This window comes from Hermetia illucens, chromosome 5 (assembly GCF_905115235.1).
Source record: "Hermetia illucens chromosome 5, iHerIll2.2.curated.20191125, whole genome shotgun sequence".
Classification (NCBI taxonomy): Eukaryota; Metazoa; Arthropoda; class Insecta; order Diptera; family Stratiomyidae; genus Hermetia; species Hermetia illucens.
Genome location: NC_051853.1, coordinates 50663375 through 50688200, shown reverse-complemented (window position 1 = coordinate 50688200; position 24826 = coordinate 50663375). Strand labels below are relative to the sequence as shown.

The 24826-nt window shown below is 39.2% G+C and overlaps 1 protein-coding gene across 7 annotated transcripts; it reads left to right on the top strand.

Moving 5' to 3' along the window:
- The first annotated feature begins 2101 nt into the window (after nt 1-2101).
- LOC119658481 (heterogeneous nuclear ribonucleoprotein A1-like) lies at nt 2102-24441 on the top strand. Of its 7 annotated transcripts, none has more exons than XM_038065922.1 (6): nt 2102-2333; nt 2587-2816; nt 8821-9065; nt 15571-16143; nt 16717-16836; nt 24178-24441. In XM_038065922.1, exons 1-5 carry the CDS (start codon nt 2271-2273, stop codon nt 16815-16817), a joined length of 1212 nt encoding a protein of 403 aa, XP_037921850.1. In that variant the 5' UTR covers nt 2102-2270; the 3' UTR covers nt 16818-16836; nt 24178-24441. The 7 variants fall into 7 exon arrangements, with proteins under 7 accessions (XP_037921850.1, XP_037921848.1, XP_037921849.1 ...); XM_038065920.1 differs by having other exon boundaries at nt 15571-16158; nt 24178-24439; XM_038065921.1 differs by lacking the exon at nt 24178-24441 and adding an exon at nt 17998-18978.
- The last annotated feature ends 385 nt before the right edge of the window (nt 24442-24826 follow it).

Sequence of the window (24826 nt, the reverse complement as noted above, 5' to 3'; positions counted from 1 at the left end):
TCTCCACCTCCATGTGGTGATCGCTGGGAATTCTTTCTTTATGAAAAACTGCAGACGGAGAAGGATGACAAAATGAACCAACTGGCGAAGGATGACAAAATGAACCAACTGGCCTTCCAGGTTGGGGGTTGGGCAGGAAACCAAGGAAGGAGCCTAGGACCAGATGGATTTTATAATGAGAAACCCGGCCACGACAACGGATTAACGATTTACGCATTTTCTCATGGAACGTGCGCTCCTTCTACAGGCCGAATGCTGCTGAGCAGCTAACCGACACCCTGCCCCAATATAGTACTGATTTAACATCGTTGTAAGAGATGCGAGGATAGGGACCGGTTCCCTGGAGAAGAACCGCTACACCATATATTATAGCGACCATTCAGTAAACCATGTGCTCGGAGTAGGTTTCTTAGTCAGCCAAAAAGTGAAACCTGCTGTTATCGGCTTTGAAAATATAAGCGAAAGGCTATGCACTCTGCGTTTGCGAGGCAAGTTTAGAAATATCATCATCATCAACAGCGCAACAACCGGTATCCGGTCTAGGCCTGCCTTTATAAGGAATTCCAGACATCCCGGTTTTGAGCCGAGGTCCACCAAATCGATATCCCTAAAAGCTATCCAGCGTCCTGACCTAAGCCATCGCTCCATCTTAGGCAGGGTCTGCCTCGTTTTCTTTTTCTACCATAGATATTGGCCTTATTGACTTTCCGGGTGGGATCACCCTCATCCATACGGATTAAGTGACCCGCCCACCGCAACCTATTGAGCCGGATTTTATCCACAACCGGACGGTCGTGGTATCGCTCATAGATTTCGTCATTGTGTAGGCTACGGAATTGTCCATCCTCATGTAGGGGGCCAAAAATTCTTCAGAGAGGTTTTCTCCCGAACGCGGCCAAGAGTTCGCAATTCTTCTTGCCAAGAACCCAAGTCTCCGAGGAATACATGAGGACTGGCTAGATCATTGTCTTGTTAAGTAAGAGCTTTGATCCTATGGTGAGACGTTTCAAGCAGAACAGTTTTTGTAAGCTGGAATAGGCTCTGTTGGCTGACAACAACTGCGCGCGGATTTCATCATTGTAGCTGTTATCGGTTGTGATTTTCGACCCTAGATAGGGGAAATTATCAACGGTCTCAAAGTTGTATTCTCCTATCCTTATTCTTCCTGTTTGACCAATCCGGTTTGATGTTGTTAGTTGGTTGGTTTTGCTGCTGACGTTGCCACCATATATTTTGTCTTGCTTGATGTGCAGCCCAAGATCTCGCGCCGATTACCGCCTGCTCAATCTGGATGACGGCAGTTTGTACGTCTCGGGTGGTTCTTCCCATGATGTCGATATCGTCAGTATAGGCCAGTAGTTGGGTGGACTTAAAGAGGATCGTACCTCTTGCATTTACCTCAGCATCACGGATCACTTTCTCGAGGGCCAGGTTAAAGAGGATGCATGATTGGGCATCCCTTGTCGTAGACCGGTGTTGATGTCGAATGGCCTTGAGAGTGATCCTACTACAGCCGGCGTTTTCAAGGTTTTATGCTCCATCGTGGGTATCAATCCACGTTTCACCCTGGGACCTATACTACCCTTTGACCATCTTCACCTTTTTTGATAGAGGCTTTCAGACTGGCAAAATTTAGCCTTCCTCTTTCCTTTAAGGTAAAAATGGCAAACCGACCAGTTCATTTGATTATGGGGGTGACTGCTATTTATAGCCGAAATAAATCCCATATGTCATTGCAAGTTTTCAGGGATTTGGTAACTTCAATTTCAATCTATTGGATTCTTCATTTTATATAGCCAAACAATATCTGCCATCCACTATGATCGTTCAGTTCGGTAACACAAGCTGCTAGTAAGCAGAAATCCATGGTAAAGCCATAATTTCATTGTGGCGTTTTGAGAAAAGGAAATGATATATACTCTACTCTACATACATACTCTGACTGGAAATAATTGTGCTAATCAAATTTCTTGGGAAATCCCTTGACTGCACAAGCTTTCAAATACTACCATTTGATTTGTTACCAACTTAATACCAAACCAATGCACGCATGTTTCGTTGAGTTTCTCTTTCCTTTTCGTGATTTTATTTTCCGGCGTTTTATTGCTCGCCCGTTCCCACTTTTTCGGTGTGTCTCATAGCGGAAGGACGTGGTCTCCGTTTAGGTCGCGCGTGTGATTAATATTTTTAGGGAAGTTGACTGCAAATCCTCGCAAAAAGGAGGAAAATAGTTTAATTATTTTAAGAAGTGTTAGGAAAACCTTGTGAAAATGGCAAATATCAAAAGCGAGAACGGTGGTGGTGAAAATGGAAACTACCACGACGATGACGATGTGAGTACTTAACTTTTATTTTGTTCGATTAAAGTGAGGGCGGGCGACGATTTGCGGTACATCTAGTAACCGGATTTCGTGTATTTTCTGTAAAAAAGTTACTGAAAATTTCGCTCGAGCAATATGGCGGCGGAAGTCCCATTCGCTACTTGTGAGAAAAACCGGCAGCCATTTTGCTTATGTGATACGTGACGCCAATCAATATTTTGTAAAATCCAACTTGAACTAAGCATTATTTTCGATCCGTTTCCAGGAAATCCGCGAATTGGAGCACCTGCGTAAGCTTTTCATTGGCGGGTTGGACTACCGCACAACAGACGAATCGCTTAAGGGACACTTCGAAAAATGGGGCAAGATCGTGGATGTGGTTGTGATGAAAGATCCAAAAACCAAACGCTCGCGCGGTTTCGGATTTATCACTTATTCCCGCGCCTACATGGTGGACAATGCGCAAAAAGCTAGACCGCACAAGGTCGATGGACGGTAAGTACGAGCTTGTGTGAAAGTGGAACAAAATTTCGGGGTGGCAATACACGCCGGTTCGCGGACCGCAGCGGTTTCAGGTGACGTGGCGCCGGGCGGTTCGCGCCATTCTGTTAGAAGTTGATTGTCACCTTTTCTCTAGCCGACCACTTGAGGATTGGAATATAAAATTTTGTGGATTTGCTTTTCATGCTTTAATCACGAGCGTTTTTCATTCAGAACTTAAAGAGAATTTTGGTATTTTACTGTCATTAAAGGCCGAATCAATTCATTGCCCTAGTAACAGCGAAAAATTTATTTCATTTCTGTCGCTAATGGTGAATCCCAAGAGCTTGCGTCTGGTTCTGTTCCTATTGCAAAGTGCGCGCCAAGAGGAATTTGCAAAGTCATGGGATCCCAGAAAATTATTTTCTGTTGCCAATACTAATTTTGCTAATGGGTCGCGTGTTCTTACTTCCTTGGTTAGAAGACTTGCAGGCCGGATTGTCTCCATCGAATCCGCCACTTAGCTTGGTCAAAGACTTAGTCCGGTTGAGGGCGTGCCAATCTCCGTATCAGGTCATGGTTTTCTCGGCCTTTTCGTTATTTCTCATTGGCTTTCGATAGGTAGGGCAATTTTAGTTCGTGAATTCTCATCATTGAATACTCAACGAAATAACCTGCATATTCTGCGCCCTCAGCAAAGTAAGGTGGTGGAACTCTAGAGATTACTCCCACTTTTGTGGCAGTGAGTTTGTGTACTCTGGAAAGCAAGGTGTTAATAGATGCTACGCAAGGTGCGCTTTCTTTGACTTTTGAGCCGGTTTCTAATTTGGATATTCTAGTCCAGTTTAAGGAACATTACAATTGTAGTGCTGTGCGTCAACGGATGCTTCAATTACATGCAGTTCAAGAGAGGCTTCCTAAAGGCAATATTGTGATCGTGATGGATGATCTGTTGGTGGTTGTTTTATGGATTCAGCGTCCGCGGTCTCGTCATAAGTGATATACTGTTCGAGCACAAAGCTCAGCTGGTATTTCAACTGGTCACTCTCTGCGGTCAGCAGTAAAATTGGCCCTGGCGTTGGCTCCGAAATGGAACACCACCAAATGTCTGCTTACTTTCGTTTGTGTATTGCGTCCGCCCCTTCTCACTAGTTTGGAGTTCAAGTTTAACATATACGTCTTGTACGATCCGGCTATCGCTCAACAGTGGAAGAGCTATCTTGACAAGAAACTTCTTTGGAACAAACATGTAAAAATAAAGATGAAACGAGTTCTCACAACTTATGGGCTGTGTAGGCGGGCCTTTGCCTCGGCATGGGAATTTGGGCTTCAGGTAGTAATGTGGATATATGTCGCTGTCATTAGGCCGATGTTCGCTTATGCATCCGCGGTGTGGTGTGTTCAGGTGAAACAAAAAAGTTTTTGCTGTAAACTAGCCGCACTGCTGTGTCTAGGTGTTATCGATTTATTTATTCAGAGCAATTCATAGACTATTTTGATTAGATCTATGGGAAAACAATGGACGTGGCGGTACAGAGCATTGGAAGAGTCCTTGAGAGAATTTAGTTTTTGCAATGCCTTCCGATCTTCGCATCCCCATAGATCTGTTTCATAGAAGATAATGTTATCTTGAAACGGAGAGAAAACTGAGATGAACCAGAAAAATGTATGTTTTCTCCAACGGTGGCTAAAAAGCAGGAAATGGTTCTGTAGCAAGAGTCTACTCCTCGAATAAAAAAGGCAAGTAGGCTTTTCCTTGGGACAATACACAACGGTCTTTCAGGCAGAAGTGTATGCCATGCTAAGAGCAGCAACCTGGATGATTGACGAGCAGTTGAAGGGCAGGCGCATCGCAATCTGTAGCGATAGTCAAGCTGCATTGAGAGCGATTAGTATTTTGATCACTCCAAAAATCGTTCAAGAACGTAGAAGTCGATTGAACTCTGTTTCTAAATTGATAAGGTGGAATTACTCTGGGTATCTGAACATTGTAGTGTAGAGGGAAGTGAAATCTCGGATGCCTTAGTAAGAGAGGCTTCAACTTCATCCATGCCCAGAACGGAATCAGCAATTGAGGTGTCAGTGGCATTAGCGGATGCTGCTATCAAAAACTAGGAACAAGCTTCCCATAATGACAGGTGGCGAAGCCTTAATGCTGCTAGATATACCAAACTTATTGTGGACATTTTGATTCGTCACTAGCTGGGCATATGTTCATAATGGGATGATACGTATCCATCCTGTATGTAGGAGGTGGAATTCACGGAACATTTTCTATGTGACTCTATAGACGCATCAGACATGACATTTTCGGTTCTGATATGCTCCAACTGCAGCGGGTAGTATGACATCCACTAACGTAAATCTGCGATATATAAACGAATCCGGGATATTACCTTAGACGGGGAAATTGCCTCTTTCCCACCTAAAACACACACACCCGCTATCTTGCTGATCGGATGGCAGATACCTTGAGAATATCGATAAGCATTTTGCCGCCATCGAAAATTGTCTTTTCTTGGTTGCTACGCAGGTTGCTGATCACCTCCCGGAGGAATGACATAAGACCTGGCTGAGTGATGAAGTAGACTAATGAATGTTCTATTGATCGCTGCGAGAGATGGCGAACTCCTGGGAAGTCCAATGAAGTATGTGCCGCAACAAAAAGGGATTTGCTGTTGCCCTGGTCCGACAAGCGGAAAATGCTGAAGAAAGCAACGATTTCAGTGTATATCGCATCACGAAAGAATTTGCATGTGGTCGCAAATATGTTGACGGTCGTGTGTTCGACGTTAACAGTCGAATAGACTGATGGCGAGCAGTGAAAGGGTCACTTTCATGATTTTAAACGGTATCACATCCGGTGAAGTTTCGCCTATTGCAGATCGGCTGCTCCTGTTCGTACGGAAATTAAACGGGGTCGGACAGAGTTCCTCGTTATTTTCCAACCAGATCAGCTTCTTAGAGCAAATTCGCAACACAGCGCACCAAGCTGCAGTTAGGATTTTTGCGATTTGGGGGCTGATGTCGGAAGCTCCTTATCCAGCAGTACCGCAAGCGCCCAGCGCAAGTACAAAGCCAAGGGTCTTTGCGAGTTGTGTCCGCTTATCGATGACGCCTGACACACCTTTTCCCTGTACAGAAGGTAGCATCGCCATCACCTTTCGATGGAATGGTGTCTTGCATCCCCGGACACCATAATTGAAGCCATGCTTCAGAGCGAGGACACGTGAGCGGAGTGTCACGTTACACTCGAGGCATTTGTAAGGTGAAAAGGGGGGGGGGGGGAGATGGGTAGGAGAAATGCCGAAGTAGCTGAAGCTCCCTCAATTCACGTGGTCTTGCTCCAATACTGAGTAGGCCTGGCCTGGGGTAATGTGTCAAATAGTTCCGGGTCAGAGTCCTGGGCGCTCCAGAGAGTGTTTTGGCCGATAGCCTGGCACCTTGTGCACCCATTTCACCTCCCTACCCGAAAATAAATTCGTTCGGACATCCTGAGAATCTAAATCCTTGGCCAGAGAGTGGACGAAGGGTATGATTGTTAAGATTCCAAAGAAGGGCACCCGTTTTGAATGTGAAATTGGAGGGGTATCTTCGCGCTTCCCACCGTCGCAAACATAATAGCTAAAATAGTCCTGGAGCGCGTAAAAGAATATCTCGGAAGCTTGATGTACATAGAGCATCCAAAGAGATCCCGGTTGGTTTCCACTCTGGATCCTCCTGTATTGACTACATCACCCGACAGATCATCTTGGAACAGTGCGCGAAGTTTCGATTTTGGCTTTACCTGCTATTCCTCGATTCCGCGAAAGGTTTCGACAACGTGAACAACGAATGTATTTAGCATATTCTACGTAATAGGAGCATATCAGAGAAACTAATTGCGACGTATTATGGCGCAAAATGCTACGCGCTGCACCGGGGTAAGATTTTAGAGGATTATTCGATCAGAGCAGTGTTTGTCAGGGTTGTCTTACCACCGATATTATTTCTTCTCTTTACCAATGACGTTCTTCATGCTCCTCCGGAGGACGTCAAGGACTTCAATGGACAATTACATTTTTCTTCAAACACCTTGACTTGCTGAAAGTTGTTTGGCTACTCCCAAGAGAACAAGTTGTTCCCGAAAACTGTTTCGCTGGAAACGTCTCACCAGAGTCAAAGCTCTTACTGTACAGGACTATGATCTTGCCAGTTTCTTATGTTTCCCTCAAAGACTTGGGGTTTTTAGCAAAAAAAAAAAACTGCAAACTCTTGGCCGCGTTCGAAAGAAGAATCCTACGAAGAATTTTTGGGTTCCTACATGAGGTTGGGCGATTCCGTAGCCTACATAACGACGAAATCTATAAGCGATACCACGGCTCAACAGGTTGCGTTGGGTGGGTCATTTAATCCGTGTAGATGAGGATGATCCAGCCTGGAAAGTCTATAAAGGCAATATCTATGGTAGAAACAGAAGACGAGACAGACCCTGCCTGAAATGGGGATCGGGATATCGAATTGGTGGACCTCGGCGCAAAACCGGGGTGTCTGGAGTTCCTTATTAAGGCAGGCCTAGACCGGATATCGGTTGTTGCGCCGTTGATGATGATGAAACCAAATTGCACGGGACCATTCTTCTGTAATTGATAACTGGCCGTTAAGAGTTGATAGAAACTGATTTAACCATAGTCAACTCAAACAATAGAAGCGCTCGTCGAGACACGAGTTCAACGACCACTGAATCAATATCGCTCGTTAGGAAATTTGTTCTCCATAAATTGTTTATGCCTTTAAATAAAAGTAATTTATTTCCTATTTTTTTAAATCACTTTTCTGCTTTTCCCAAGCAATTTTGTACCGGGGGCGCTGAGTCAAAATTGACTTTTTATGAAAATGTATTATCGTCAGATAGTTTCGTCGTTAGTAACACCGCCAGAAGTTTCTTCGTATTTTAGGAGGAAACGTAATGGATTGGATTTTAATTAATATAAGACGAATTCAAGCAAAAGCAATTAAAATCTTTTATATGGCAGATAAAATTTATAGTCCCCCATATGCTTTGCAAGTCGAGCTATCTTTAAAATTTTGACTGTACTGAAATTCTCTGGATCAAAACAAATGAAAAAATAAAATGTAAATTTCTTGATCATTTGAGACCATTGAACCATCCAAATGTGGGATGGGGAAGATTATCAAATACAGATGTATTACGTAGTTTTTGTGATTATGTTTTGAAAGTCCATTGACATTGGTAGGATTGTGCGAAGTATAGAATCTAACACGTTCAGTGAATGCGCGTGTCGATATTATCCGCCCCTTTTAGATTATGTAAACGTTTTCAAAAAAAAAAAAAAACATTGACTATCTATCGACGTCCATTACACAAGAAAGTGCTGTCTGTGCAGTGTCAACAGGGTGCCACGCAGTGTTTGTTTTGTAGAAAACGTGCAAATATTGAAAAAATTGTAGTTGACAAGCATTAAGTTGAGTTAAATGTACCTATTCCAGAAAACATTGCTGCTCTTCGGAGGGACCAAGCTCGGTCTCATGGAGCAGTCAATGTGTTAAAATTATTGAATTAGGAGGGCGGAGGGAGATAAAGATGCACATCTCATAATAAGCCCGTGCGAAATATCAAGCGAAAGATATAAAACTTATAGAATTTCCAAGATCACATTCAGGTGGTTCCTCTGACACGAAAGTTTACGACGTAGTTGCATTCATGCCTTGTGTCACGTATTGAGCCACAAACAATTCTTCCAATTTATTAAATTTTATAGTAATGCTTATATAATATATAAACGTAGGATTCTTTTCAAAACAAGTGTCATAATTAGGGGTATGCAGACTGAACCGGTTTATGGTGTACACGTAATAAATTTGCCTCCAATTGATCGAGCAGAATAATGTTTCAATAATAAATATTTGAAAGATCATTTTGAAAATATCAGATATGTGACTACTATTGCTAGCCTTTTTCTCTTTAATTTTGAAATTCTACAAAATAAACTAATTTTGAACTTTCTTTACATTACAGTGTTGTCGAGCCAAAACGTGCTGTTCCCCGCCAAGATATCAACCGGCCAGACGCCGGAGCTACCGTCAAAAAACTATTTGTCGGCGGCTTGAAAGATGATCACGATGAAGATTGCCTGCGTGAATACTTTGGAAAATTCGGTAATGTCACCGCCGTGACGATTGTAACAGATAAAGATACTTTGAAGAAACGCGGATTCGGATTCGTTGAATTCGATGATTATGATCCAGTGGACAAAGTTGTGTGTAAGTACCTTAAATATGTTTTTGCTAGTGAACTTATAAATGTTTGGGGTATGGAGTATGTCGTTGGCAGAAAGCCAAAACTATGGATGAGAGTTTTTTAGAAAATAAGGTTTGGCACAGATAATTTAGGCTTTTAGGTTAGCGACGCTGTTCAAGTCAAGGTTATAGCGATCACTAAACAAGTTAATTCATAAAAATAAGAGTGACAAACAATTTAGATTCATGGTCTTGTAGTTTGAGGATGTATGCTTTCTACCCAAAATAAATCTTATAAGAATACGAATGATGCAAGCTTACAATAAATTAAGTTATTCCACAGAAGTGAGGGAAGTTCTGTATCAGTTTCCCATGCTTTGGAAATTCAATGAAAAATCAATTACATAAGTATTTATTTTTATATAAAAGTAACAGTAATTATTCCAGTTAAACTAATGCTTACTTGCGGTTTTCACAGTCCCAGCTCCGTGTAATTGATTCCATGAATTCACACGGCGTTCAGCGACTGTAAAATTATGAAGAGATTTGAACAATTCATTTCTTGGCATTTGACTTTATCTATGTTGTCTTACTCATGTAGTAAAACGATGAAAAGATAAATGCAACATGAACAATATTTCATGGAAAAAAAACGCATTTAATTATTAAAATTTGCTAGCAGTCAATAAACAAGTTGTAGTTGAATAGTTTTGGGTTTTACAATCCAGATAAAGATAAATTTAGCTGTAAAAGTATATTGGTAAAATTGTTTTTAAAATTTATGATATATGAAGTTGGCCACTCCCAACAATATTCCAATCTAGCCACGTGAACTGGTCATTATATCATAATGAAGATTTTTTTTGGATTCGGGATTATAGTTCCGGATTAAATTGTTCTTGAGTTTTCATTATCGTGAAAGGCAAACTGGTTACTAAGGGCTTAAGAGATTTTTAGTAAGCATTATGGTGTTCAATTTGGATACCATCTTTCCGGTTGCCTATTGAATTTCTTCGTGGTACTCCTTAAAGTTACTTATGACTGTGAAAAATGAGTTCTTCAAAAGTGCTAACAAGGTTGACGAAACGGTCAACATAAATAATCGCTGCTCATTTACCATCACTAAACATGTACAGGGAAAATATTTCATTGTTTTATTGCTCGAAACTTGAAGTTTTAGAAATTGTTGCGCAGCTAAAATATTGTTATACTAAATGGCAAATTATATATCAAGGAAGTGCGATTAAAAACTGCGTAATAACCAGCACAAATGTTTCATTTTTTCATTTAAATGCAAATCAATTCTTCAGTAAATTAGCGTGTCACAGTCTCAGCTCCGTGTAATTGATTTCATGAATTTGCACGGCGTTTTCGACTGTAATATTAATATTCGATAAAATCGAATCTTGGCATTTATTTGAATTATGTTGTTTTACTTTTCGTAAAATGATGAAAAATTAGATGCTACATATATAATGACAATAACTGAACAACAAACGCGATACTCGGTATTAGTAGAAAAGAATTCTGAAGTTTAAACGATTTATAGACTAAGAAAAAAAGAGAGAAGGTTATTTTTTGTGTTTCCATACCAAACGAGCTTATGGGTATCAGCCCCTCGTTTCACTTTCATGCTTCTGAAATCCATTGGTCATCATCATCAACGGCGCAACTGCCGGTATCCGGTCTAAGCCTGCCTTAATAAGGAACTCCAGACATCCCGGTTTTGTGAAGGATCCAGTTACGAGCGATGTCTGGACCCACCCTGTTACTTGTTTTCGCAATCTTTCGAGTACTTGGCGATAGTAGACTTGATTCACGGTCTGCCCCGGTGGAACAAATTCTTTGTGGACGATTCTACGGCTATCAAAAAGTAATAATCATCACTTTCACCTTCGAATTGCTCATGCTAGCTTTTTTCGGGCGGGGGCGTGCGGAGACAACCATTGTGAGCTTTGACGTTTGGTTTCCGGGTCGTATTGGAAAAACCAGCTCTAATCGCCTGTAATAAATCGATCAAGTAGCGTGGGATCGGTTTCCACTTGTTCCAAACAGCCTTCTACGACGGTCATTCGCTGCTGCTTTTGGTCCTCAGAAAGGTTCTTTGGAATCGTCTTCGCGCACAACTTTTTCATCCTGCAATCGCCTGTTAAAATGTGTCTGACTGTTTCACGGTTCATACCCAGTTCCGAGGCCAACATTCGAACCGCTAAACGCCGATCTTCACGGATTAGGGCGCGCGCATAATGCACATTCGCGTCAGTCCGCATCTCGGCTGGTCTCCCACTCCGCGCCTCGTCTTCCACGTCTTTCACGCCCCCTCCTTAAATTCTGTATGCTATCGAAACACCTGGGCAATAATAAGAGCACTATCACAATTTTAGCGTACGTTTTCGAAGCGGTTTCGCCCAATCTGGCGCAACATTTTATCGCGACGCGTTGCTCTAGATTTCCTTTCTCCATTTTCGTGACGAGCACCACCTGTTAGTGGTCGTCTACTCAACACGAACTAAACAAGCTAGAGCGATGGTGAATATATCAATGGAGAGGGGAAGGGTAAGGGAATTTGAAGATTTTTACCACAAGGGAAGAAGTTTTACCACAAGGGCGGCAATAAAATCAGTCGCATTACTTAATTGTCTAACCTCGTATGCTTGCAGTCGTGGCCTTGCTGCAGAACAAACGATTGTACTATATCAAAGTACTCCACAAATAAAGGTGAACACACCAATGTATATCTTTTTGACAATATTCAAATTATATCAATCTACTCACTCCTCTGGTTTCCATTAAGTCCCACTGATCGCCTACCTTTACTGTTTTTTCTTAGATCCACCAAACCAATATGATTTTTATAGCATGTTATATTATCTCTGTTGTTTTCTCCTGGTTGTGCTACTATGAATATTATTACCCCAATAATGAGAAGCTGTGTCATGAAGTGGCAGTGAGAATGAATCTGATTATTTTTAAATGAGGTCATTGATGTTGATAATGTTATTCAATAAATACCAGTGGAATCTTTCCGGTGGCACAAATGCTAGCTTAAACCATAACCGAAAAATGGACGGTTATATGCCGGTCTAATAGCGAACATTTTTTCGTAGTTGTGATGACCCCTTTTTAAGGTTTTGTGTGAAACAAAATCTTATTAAAATCGATTCAATATCTCTGTCATCCAATTTACTAAGAAACGGCTGAATCGATTGTCACCATATTTGGTGGAAACATGTACCGACCGACTTCATTCTGTGTGCAGTCTTATTGAAAATAAAAATGTTGGAACTAATAGATTATGGGTATGTCCTATACTTCACAGAGGAATGAACAGGAAACAAACGTTGACAACTGACGACTAATTTTCAGAGGCATGTAGTAGCCCGAAAGGGACGAAAGAAAAATTGCATGTCGATGAAAAAATGTAAGTTAAAAAAACACCGCAGGGTAATTGACATGTACCTTTCATTAGCTTTATGTCTGCCAATTTCTACCCAGAAGTTTTCAAGTCACGACTTCATCGTTCTAATAGTCTCACTCGACTTCGTAGGGTTGACTGGGTGTTACACGACTATCTCGACGTCAACTGCGAATCCGATAAAAAGGGCTTGTTTGGGCCATAAGAGACGCAATCATATATTTCACATTAGAGAACCGAAAATATGCCCCTGTGGAACATTTGCCGGTATATTGTATGTTTTCGATCCTTCGCGAGTATCATTGGGTGGCTTTCGCTGTCGGAAAGTAGTCGACGATTATATGTAACATATAGTTTGTCCGGATAACTTGCCGTTTAGAGCAATGGAAGGTCACGGGTTCAAATCTGGCAGAGAGATTATTGTAACGGAATATCACATATCAGTCGGCTCAGCTGTGAATGACTGAGCCAAATCTTGAATAAAGTTCTTTCCGACACGATAAGCGCTTTGATAATACAGCTCCATTTTGCAGAATTGAAGACGTTCTTCATGTTAAGATTCACGACACGGACTTTGTCCGCTAAATAATCAACCACTTCTGTCACATCAACTGCTGACCGATCTCTCTGGAAATTTGATGCCAAATTTTGAACTTCCACCTATGTAAACTTTAAGAGAGGGTCTCATTACACATGGGGATGTAATTTCTATTATAATAGATATAGCCATGTGAGGCATCAAGAGTAGGTCTCAATTAAGCTCTTAATTTTCATATTGGTTGTCCAGGAAGGGGAGTGAGAAGTTCAGAAGTGCACACCTAAATCAAGGATCCATTCTCGAAATTTATCCAAACGAAAAATCGAAAAAAAGTCCTTGTAACGGTGCCCCTGTATGAAATCTGGATCTCAAAACATCTTCATCTTGATATCTGTTCAGATAAAGTTAATTATTATATTTTGTAAATTCGTTGAGAATTTACCTTAAGTTCGCCTCAAAAGTGCAAAATTTGAAAATAATTTAGGCCATAACAACCTATCCTTTTTAAGGTTTTTTTTTAAAACAAAACCTTATTAAAATCAATTCACTGTCTGGCTGTCACGCGCACTTTTCCCCAAAAGGGCTAAAACAATTCGAACGAAATTTGGTGAACAGCTGGGGACTATTAAATCCCACGCATACAGCAAGTGACATAAATCTAGGTGGGGTTAAACTAAAAAAGCCACCTTAAGTTCATCCTAGGAATACCAAATCGCAACAGCATAGAGCATAATATCTTGCATGTACATGCCAAATTTCATTGAAATTTATAGTTATAGTAGTTTCAACTTAGCAATTTCGCGCGAACTTACTGCTTCTAAAGGCATGGGAATAAGATGCTGACATGATTAACGAGAATAATTGACATTCGAGTGAAATATTACAATTCCATTCCTGAAGAATCTACTTCTCCTCAGGACTTTTTATATCTTTTGTAGGTTAAGTTCTTCACATTTGTTAATAATATTAAATTCTGAGTGTGAAGCTTATGAGGTTGACTGCAGTGCTTTCCATTAAATGATCGTTTTCCAAAAAATTGAGGACAATGGGATTTTTACCTATGTTAAACCGGAACTGTTATGTACTCATCGCTCCTCATATAGGGAAACACAAAACCTTTTATACCTGAAGCGTCAAGCTTCCGGTTTTTCGACTTGTTTATAAAAACTGCCGACTTCACTTCTTCATTTTTGGAAAATCTTTGACCACTGAGCCATTTTTTCGAGTTTAGGAACAGAAAATAATCCGAAGGGGCTAAATCTGGAAAATAGAGTGCATGAGGGAGCAACTCAAACTTTAAATCATTAATTTTGACTGAGTTGGTGCATGGTATTGAAGAAACAACACTTTCCTCTGATCCAAATGCCGCCAATTTTGCTTGATTTTTTGGTTCAAACGTTGCAATAATTTCACCCTCTTTGCATCCAGTCCTCCCTTTGGAGTCTATTGTTTTGACTATTTTTCTCTCGGGTGTGAAATGGTGCAGCCATGATTTCATAATTTCATAATCATGGCTGCAACACCGCAAAAATTCTGCTTTATCCCTGTGAAACTTTGCTAAACCCTCAATTGAAACATTTTCACGATACAGTTTTTGCTCGGGTGTTAGCAGCAAATGCGCCATCCATCTTGCGCACAGTTTTCTCATGTCTAAATTTTCAGTTAACATGCGATGTACCGCATTTTTTGAAATGCCTTCTAGGTCTATTAATAGGGGCACTTTCAATCGACAATCTATGGCTCGCTTTGGCAGCTCGTACGGTCTAGTTTAAATTCTGCTCTCCAGTGTTTTATTGTTGTAAACGAAGGAGCATAATTACCCATAATATATTCCAGCTCAGCTCTTAGACAAGTTGCGCTGAGGCCTCTCAAATAAAAGTATTGTATCACATAACGATGACCAATTTTCTCCATTTTCACAAATTGACTAAAAACGTTCAAATACTGAACAGCGCGGCGTCTTCAAACTTGAAACATGTATTGCCAGAAATCACACAACCAACCACAGCTCTCTGACAAATGATACAAGAATTTGCCCCTTGATTGTTTGAACTCAAAAGCTGTGAGATTAATTTCTATTTTCAGAAATGCTTCGGCTTAAGCTATGTTATATGCATCTGAATCCAGTGATCATTATAACACGCGGCCCTGCAACATTTTCATACTAGAAAGCCTTAGGTCATACTTTTCACTTTCTAATACAGTCATTTTTTAAACAAAAACCGCCATCTGTCAGGTACTATAATCGTGCATTGAGCCTTTTCAACTTGAACAGGTTGGCATTTCAACTTGCTGGGTGTCGTTTGTTTAGTTGAAAATTTTCCATTAGAAAGAATAATAAATAGCTTTGAATACTGCGTTTTGTACAGTCCCAGCTCCGCACAATTGATTCTATGAATTGGTGCGGCGTTTCGTGACTGTAAAATTAATCTTCCAAGTTTTTTCTTTTGTTGCTTTATCCTTATTGGAGAAGTGATGGTAAAAGAGCATGGAACACTTAAAATCATTACTTACATAATTTTCGTAGCAAAATCTGTGAATATTATTAAAGATCTTTATTTCTTTCCTACTTACAGTGCAAAAAACTCACACCATCAAAGGCAAACTACTCGATGTTAAGAAAGCCCTGTCTAAACAAGAAATGGACCGCTCCAATACTGGAGGAGGCGGTGGCGGTGGTGGCGGCGCCGTCGGAATGGCCGGAGGCCGCAGTGGGCCAATGGGTGGTGGTGGCGGCGGTGGTGGTATTGGTAATCGAGGAGGCCGTGGTGACCGGGGTGGCAATCAAGGTGGTTGGGGTAATCGGAATATGGGTGGCAGTGATAATTGGGGTGGAAACAATAACTTCGGAGGTGGTTACAATCAAGGTGGTGGCGGCGGAGGCGGAAACTGGAACAGCCAGATGAATCCTTGGGGAGATAACGGACCCAGTCAAGGTGGCTGGAATCAAAATGGAGGAAGCAGCAATTTTGGCTCGAACATGGGCGGCGGCGGTGGTGGAAACTGGGGTAGCAATGACAATTTTGGTGGTGGCTACCAGCAAGGCTATGGTGGCGGCCCACAGCGCAACAATAACTTCGGATCAAATCGAATGAACCCATACGGTGGTGGTGGCGGTAACATGGGCGGCAGCAACACCGGAAATTACGGTAAGCAGCAAAACGGTAAGGAAATTTTGTTTGTACTTCAACACTTCTTTTAAGTTTTCTCCATTTTGTCGAAAAATATTAAAATGTTTATTGTTCATATTCCGCTTGAGTTTTAGCATATTTTGCTTTTTATATACAAAATAGTGTATACGGTGCTAGGTAAATTGGGTGGGGAAAGGAGAACCATTAGATTATCTGTACCCGCGCCAATTGCCAGAAATCACACAACCAACCACAGCTCTCTGACAAATGTTACGAGAATTCGCCCCTTGATTGTTTGAACTCAAAAGCTGTGAGATTAATTTGTATTTTCATTTACAAATGCTTCGGCTTAAGCTATGTTATATGCATCTGAATCCAGTGATCATTGTAACACGCGGCCCTGCAACATTTTCATACTAGAAACCTTTAGGTCATACTTTTCACTTAGTCAGAAATTAAGATCTGAACGATTGTGCTGTGCATTTCAATCTATACTAAGGCATAGAGAGTAGTTTTAGTTAGACTAGAATAGGATGATGCAAATATACAGGACGGTTGATACGAGATCGATTCCCAATTTCTTTGTTACAGGAAATATGAGTCATGGTGGCGGATATGGAAATCAAGGATATAGCGGTCCAAACATGGGTGGTGGCAATATGATGGGTGGAGGCGGAAATAGGAGATATTAAGATCAAAAAGATACAAAAGGTATGTCCCGATTAATAGAAAATCTCGAAAGTCGTATGTGATTAAGTGATCTCCTAAAATGATCGGTTCGTTCTAAACTGTCTTCGCTACTAATGTGCAAATTTAGTTCTTGATGTATTTATTTTAATTCGTTAACGATTTCATTGTGTACACCCATGCGTTTTATCCTAGATTTTTTGATTTTTTAAAAAGGGAGGAAATTTTCATCAGAGTTTGTTTCTGAGGTAGGAAATTATCTGCTTCCATCATTAACCTTTTATCAGATCGAATGGAAATAACAGCTCACAATAGTTTTCTCTAATATATTTTTGAAGAAGAAAGTAGTCATGATATCAACTATAGTGCAATGAAACGAGTCCAGTTAGATTTTTTATTCAAACTCGGTGGATATGTCACAATTTCTAAGAGTTAGGATTTATGTTTGGGGTAGGTAGAAAGGAGTATGTAGGGAGACACGTTTACGACCGTCAGAATTTCGAATTTTCAGATGCGTACAGTTCTCTATTTCGCTGATTTTAGAATAAATTGTAGTTTCCTAAGTTGGGAATGTGGTTTGAGAATTTCCCAGAGCATATAGAGAGTTATACACGTGATTAGAATTCACCTTATCGAATAGAGTAGTTGACATAATAAGCTCATTGAAAAACGTCAGCAAAATTTCCACGAATCTGCCAATTTCTGCTTTACTGTCCGAGAATTTAGCAGGGTCCATTAAGGCCTTCCAATGGTTTAGATATTCAGCAGTGAAACTCGAATTTTTTCCAGTGAAAATCGTAGATAGGTTCTGTTTACAACTTAGTCCTTTTACGACCAGACACCAAATTGTTTCGACTTCCAGACACTTTCCAATTAGATTGCTTTTAATTTTTGGCCATATTTCGTTTATTTTTCATTGACTTTGTAGTAGAAGCGTTGTGCAAACACCAAGTTTGAATAAGAAGTTGCTAGTAGGAGTGTGATATGTTGAGAAGAAATGTTTACTTAGCGTTTTTTCTTATCCAAATGCTTTTATTTTTTTCTATACATCTATATATATTTGACTTATAAACGTTCAGAAGCTAACAAACACAAAAGACCAACAAACCCACTCAAATATTTTCGACTATGGCTAATTTAAATTTTAGACTAATTTTACAATGTTTTTCCTTTAACCATCTATAGGTAATGAGCAAAGTCAGATACAAACAAATGAGGATAGGCAGTCGAGAGAGATATATAAATAGAGCAGTGAATGAATAAAACAATGAAAGAATTTTGTGCAGGAAGAGATTATTTAAAAAACCTCTAAAGAAAGATGAAAAAAGCAGGCAAGGCAGAGACAGACAAAACTAAAACTAAAAAATCTCTTTATATGAAACCAACAGGATATCCTCAGAATATATAAAGCAAAATTAATCATAGAAATCTATATATATTAAGGTTTTTTTAAGTATAGTCACTAGATCATCATTGATATCATTTTTCTCTTTGTTTGACAATTCTTAATTGTTTTCTTTCAATTTAGGACCACCCTAATTAAGATAACTTTTTTTTATTTATGTTTGTTATAAAACACATACATACATATACATACACAGTTTTTAGCGAAAGAGGAAGAAGAAATCAAAAAATAACAAAAAAACATTCGTCCAACACGAAGAGAATTTTGTGGAGGTTATAATACAAAACTTTATTCTGTGTAAAATATTTGATTGTATTCAATGAAGATTTTGAAGTAAACCAACAAAAGAGCAACTTTTACTATTACTAAGAGATTTCATATAGAAGCAAAGCATAGAAATCCATAAAACTATATTTTTAATAATCTACAAGATTCATAATGAAATTCATACCATGCAAGAAGAGTTTGCAAGTTTTGCGTTTTCTGGTGTTTTCATTTTTTCAGGACTAAACTTATTCCACCTTAGAATTCTAAATATATATATATATAAAGTATATACTATTCCGATCTCGACATGGTAAACTGAACATACTATACACACTTGTTTTGGTAGACCCAATGGAAAATTTATAAACATAGGAAGTTTATCATTATTATATAAACTTGATGATGGATGAATAACTAAGAATTATCACTGAAAAAAGAAAATTAGAAAATAAAAAATTGATAAGATGATAAATATAGAAACATGAATTGCTTTATTGCTCTGTGTTTACATAGTTCGTAAAAAGCACTTAGAAAAAAATATGCATTTATCATGACTGAGGTTGATTGGTTTACGATAAAATTCTGGGGGAATTTAGGGTCCTAGTTGGGATAAAAGTGTGCAAGTTCAGCCACACAAGTCACAAGTGTTACATGTCAATTCGATTTCTACCTTTCCGTTCGAATCTTCTGCTCTTGTTGGGTTGTATAGTTTAGTAGTAGCATATCTTCATGGCCTATTTCACGCGGGGCGAATTCTCTATCTACATTCAAGAAACTAATTCTTCAGTATGTCCTCAGTAGAGTTTTTCTCTTCTACTTGTTTGAAAATCAAAAAATCGTGTCTTGTAGAAAATGATCAGGAACACTGTCGACTTATAATGTAACCAGCCTCTGCCAAGTATTCTGAATGGTCATAATTATTCACAGTCGTGGATGTACATTTTAGTCTCTAGACTTTAGCTTCTAGACCTTTTTTTGCATCAAATTTAAATAAAAGAGGCAAATTAAAAAATGTGCAGTTCTCAGCTCTTCACAGAGTCCAAAATTGTAACTTGCGTACAATGACATTATGCTTCACTTTTCCTGTGGTCAATTAACTGCTGTTTATTTTTTTTAGTTCGGGCTCTATAAATACACTCTCCTTCAGTTTGAAACACATTTTCTAGATAATTCAAGTCGGCATGGTTGCCAAGAAGATCTGCCGAAATATTCGCGAAGTGCTCATAAATTGTCAATGTTATCCATCTGATATTAAAATCGCCTCCTCTTTGTCCATAAATTAATCACATTGTGGAGATACTGCGGCGATATATTGCTTGTAATCTCCATTAACAAACGCTACTTCGTCTTTTTGACGACTGCTGTCTCCGCTTGTTATCATGATTTAGGTCGATTTCGAGCACTGCACTGTGGAAGTATTCGCGAGTTGGCCAGTTCGCACTGTTGTGTTCTGTCGATTGGGTATCGGATACACACTAAAACAGGACGTTTGAGCGTCGCCCCCAACCACCGTCTTTATCGTCAGAATAGTCCCAATTTTCGGAGTTTATTGCAGAAGTTCAAGCGGTCGTCAATGTTCGACCGCTCCTCATACGTTGTCTATAACACCCATCGCCCTTATTTGGTTGCGCCCCAGTTACCCTCAAACCTAGCACTGCGTTCAACCATTTCGTCACTGTTCGCTTGTCTACTCCTGGTTTGTTTTCGGCCAACGTTCGGATCTTTTTCTTCACTTCTACTGAAAATGCTGACGGTCGACCACTTCCCTTATCCTTCTAAGAAAATCGAATTTTCCATGATGGTTTTGTGCACCCCCGGTATCTCAGAGATATATTTGTTGCTATAATCAAGCGGATGCATACTTTGCATTTCTACTCTTCTTTGGGTTCAGGTATTAAACATTGCTGTCGTCCAGAAATTTCACTTTGATACCTTCAAGATTCAGGCGACTGGTGCTCTGTGTGCTCTGTGGGCTATCCTATTGAAAGATCATTGATATTTCTATTCATTGTGCTTTACGATCATAGTAATGTACTTCGTAAATCTTATTTCCGTCTTTCCATCAAACTCAATTTCATTTAAACCTGTTCAAAATTCGTTTGCTTTTCGTCGAATTATGAAGTGGCTTAGTTGGGTCCGTCTAGAATGAGTTTTTTCATTGATGGAAGGAGTTTTGTGTCGCTATTTTCCTCAATAGCCGGACTTCTTCACGAAAGGGACACCTTAATTTAGGGTCCTTTTATACGATGATCTTTTTCATTTTTATCTCCCCATTTAACATGAACCCTAGATAAAACAGCGCGTCGACGTGTCCTGAATGGACTACACTTTCCTCATAGTCCTAGTCTGCCAGTAAACTTTGTTCCATTTTCTCTTCTTGGCATTTGTTCCGACTTTGGAAATTGTCCTTAGTGTGTTGTCTTAAAAAATTTTGCTTTCATGGAGCCTTCTACGGCGTGGAATCCTAGCATTACTATTACGAGATTTTTTCCGAAAAAATTTAGGTCTCTTTTCGTGTTGCAGCTAGAATACTAATGCAGCTCTCTCTCTCTCTCTGAAATGCTCAATTTTATAATCCCTGTAAATTCCTCCTTGTAATTAACCAATTTTTGAAGTGGACATACAACATTTTTACAAGTGTCTCGCAATGTTGATCTTTCGTCATTTTTGGGTCTAATTTGTGTCAGTTTTGTTGCCATTCGGGATTTATTCTACACTAGATGTATATGAACAGAAAATAATAGAGTAATTGCTATCTACATAAATTTTAACACAAGCATTTTGAACTTCTGAAATAATACTCAGGTAGGTAGGGCTTCGTAAAAAAGGGTCTTTCGCGGCGAATTGATTCCTAATTTTTCGTTGTCCTTGAATAATATATGAGAGGAATACTAGCACAAAGTCTGCAAAAATGATTTCGTCACTGACGAAACCACTGAAATATATACATATATTAGTTTTATACCTTTAAGAATTTTACGTGTGTGTTTAGATGCTCAAGTTGGTTCTACCTTTTTTCATCAAATCTGAATTAAAGTTAAGGTTTATCAACTGCCTCTTCAAGAAATTACATTTCTTGATCTTAACATTTTTTGACAGTTTGGTGAGTGCTATTAAGACTATTTATTGTCTCTGCTGAACTGGAATTTCTTCCTCACACATTGGATTCTTTCTTTGTCAAACATCCAAATCTACCAATAATTTCTCTTGATCGAATCGCTTTATGCTGTGTCGAATAATGAACATCAATCTGGTGTCAAGCTCAATATTCATTTCAAATCTAGCGTAAGGGTAAATTCCCGCATTCTGTCACAACAGTAATATAACAAGTCGGGAAACCAGAAGCTAGGTGCTTCAGGCATGGAAGGTTTTGTTTGCTTCTTCTGTGAGTATATTTGAGTGCAGAACGTAGCCCGTTATGTATATGCATTTAGCATGTCAGGCGACTCACTTAAGTGTGATATTGATATTTAGCTGCAGTAAATTTACACGGTAAAGTCAATTTTCAGCTACTGTAACTCTGTTAGTACTAGTATGATTTTGATCAGACTTGGGGATAATATGCTTCATATTGCATTCTATACTACTACCACCTTTTATAACTCTTGGATAAACTTAAGGGGGGGGTGTTACTGGAATTTCCCCAAAAATATGGAAATATACTATTGTTACTTTAATTTGAGCAGATATCGATATAGAAAGTTGAGATTTTTTTCAGATTTTTCGGTTGGGTAGTTTCTGAGAATGGGTCTGTTAAGGAAATCATCACTTTCCACCCCTCCCACTCCCCGCCTTTCTGGCAAGTCTCAAAACTAAGACGGGCTCCGAAAAGTACTAATCGAGACCTTTCATTTGATACCCAACATGACTATATTCTGTGAAAAAAAATTTTCACCCCCCTTTTGAATGGATGGAAATAGCTGCCACGCCGGTTTCAATATGTCGAATATAATTTTGCCTCTTGCGCGAATGCCCAAACTAACTTGCGGCTGGAAATAATTTATTTGATTTCTAAATCCCAATCCAAGTTGTAAATATCTTTCCTGTTTTGATGGCACAGACATTCCAATTTGGAATTTCTTAATTTCAATAAAACATCCAAACCATTTTAGCTGAATTTAACATTTTTTGTTGATTTACAAAGAGAAAGTTTCCCAAATATATTGTTTCTCGATCCGCACTGTGCCTTGCGATGTATTTTTTTAGATTTCTCTTACTGTATATCAAGAATTATATAATTTCTGGCAGTTTGTAATGATAGGAAACGATCCCGTATTCGACGTACTATTCATAAATGGGATACATCGTTACATGTCCGACTTATCGGTCTTCCAATAATTGATAATATATATGTTACAATAAACTCCAAATAGGGCATAGCATGTGCTAAAGTTGTTGGCTCTTGATATTGCGCTTCATCTCTTCCCGCAATGGAATTATCATCTTTAAGGTGTGACCTTTCCACTGCCACTTCTGATCAACACATCTATGGGTATTTGATCCGTACGCCGATGGAGTTTCTTCACTTAATATTGTTTCAGGCCAAAGTGTATTACAATGTCACAATTAAATGAAATCTTGGATCTTTCCAATAAAAGTAGCAGTCGTTTTTCATGTGGTGTTCCCATGTCGCAGAGAAACAACCCTTTTTGGATATGCACACTGTTCGACGCCCTGGATTTATATTCTGCCTATTACAATTATGGTTTACTTCCTCCTCAATGTCTTGCGTAGCATCTCCATAATTCCTTACTTTTTTATCGAAAACTTATACACACTTTTTTGGTCGGGAAATGGGTAATACTGCAGATACATTGCATCTATTGCAAGAACTGAGCCCTCTAAATCACATAAGGGAACACTCACTCTCAGGCTGCTCCTAAATTAATATTATTTGAAACAAACTGATCCCTAATGTTCGGCAAAGTCGAACTACTTCGCCATATGATTGTTGTTTAGTTTCAAATCGACCAACAGATGCGAAGACTCCCTTTCTTCTCACAGTCAAAATATAGTCCCACTGTACTTTCTTTGCTGATATAGACGACAAAATTATTTTGCCTCAGGATGAAGGCTGAGTTTGTGAGAATTAGAAGGTGCTCTGCGAATCCACTCGCATTCTATCTTATTAACTATGCGTAAGTTTTAACTGTTTTATATATTGCTTTGAATTTTATGGCACGTAACATAAGACCAGCCAAACTTTTATCCACTTTTAAATGTTCTTTAGTGTCATATATATATTTCTAGAATATAGGTCTACAGTGTTACATAGTTCTTAGGACTTTATCTAGGTTTGTATGTGCATTGCAAAGCAAGCACAAGTTATATCAAGTAATTGTTCTTTGTAAAACAAGTTCAGTGTGCGACATTGTTTCCACATAACGAGGTAGTTAAAAGGAAAGCAACTCTTACTTAAGACCAGAAGAAGGCAGGAGAAATTGGAAGAAGTCTAGAATGATAGTGTGATAACAAAAAAAAAGTGAAGAGAAATCATAGGTACAGTAATTATGCTATATGAAATTAGTGTTTAACAGTGATCATTTTAGAGAAAGAAAAAAAAAGACGTCTTATTCCGTTATTTATTTCATTTCTTGCGATTATTTTTATTTTCATTTGCCATAACATTTACAATTATTAGTTGTGAGAATGTATTGTTTGTATTAACTATTTTTTCCGTATTTTTCCCTAAGATAATTTGGTCTACGTTGGCGATGGGGACAGTGTGAAATAGATTCCATCGAGCTGCTTCTGCTTGGCGACTTCAGCCTGGCAACTCATGTTTGCATCTTGGAGATGGTGAGTTTGTGCAGGCTAAAGAGATCACGATGCGAATGAGGTAAGTTGGTATACTTGAAATGATTTTGGGAATGCTATGGTAGTTACATGAAAGTAATTGTAAGTCTCATTCATACTTGATAAGTGAAGAAAAAAAGGAAAATAAAAACGGTGAAAAACAAAAAAATCTGTTTTATTTGCTGTTCTGAAAATCAAGAATAGGTTAGACTGCCTGGATGGCGTGGTTGCAAAAATTCTGATTCCTGATCCTATGTCCTAGAGGTGGCATATGCTCCTTGGTGATATTGTGATATAAGATTATCATATCAATCATATGAAACAAGCCAATTAATGCTCAGTGAATTCCTCCGCTCTAACAGGTCAAAGTGCAGTTTACCAATGAGTAAGTATTAACGTAGTGAGGATTCGTATCAGGTGTATGTTTGGAAAATCGACATAATTGGAGAATTTTTAAGTTAAGGATTCTCTTCCTGGGCCTCAGATTACAGGCCATACTGATACCTGTTGAAAAGATTTCTTTTACTGTAAACGTATGTACGGTAA

What these genes read in the sequence shown, in the direction of transcription:
- LOC119658481 (XM_038065920.1), top strand. Translation starts at nt 2,271, where the DNA reads ATGGCAAATATCAAAAGCGAGAACGGTGGTGGTGAAAATGGAAACTAC. An exon ending in ACTACCACGACGATGACGAT is followed by an intron (nt 2,334 to 2,586) that starts GTGAGTACTTAA and finishes ATCCGTTTCCAG; the next exon opens with GAAATCCGCGAATTGGAGCA. An exon ending in TCCAGTGGACAAAGTTGTGT is followed by an intron (nt 9,066 to 15,570) that starts GTAAGTACCTTA and finishes TCCTACTTACAG; the next exon opens with TGCAAAAAACTCACACCATC.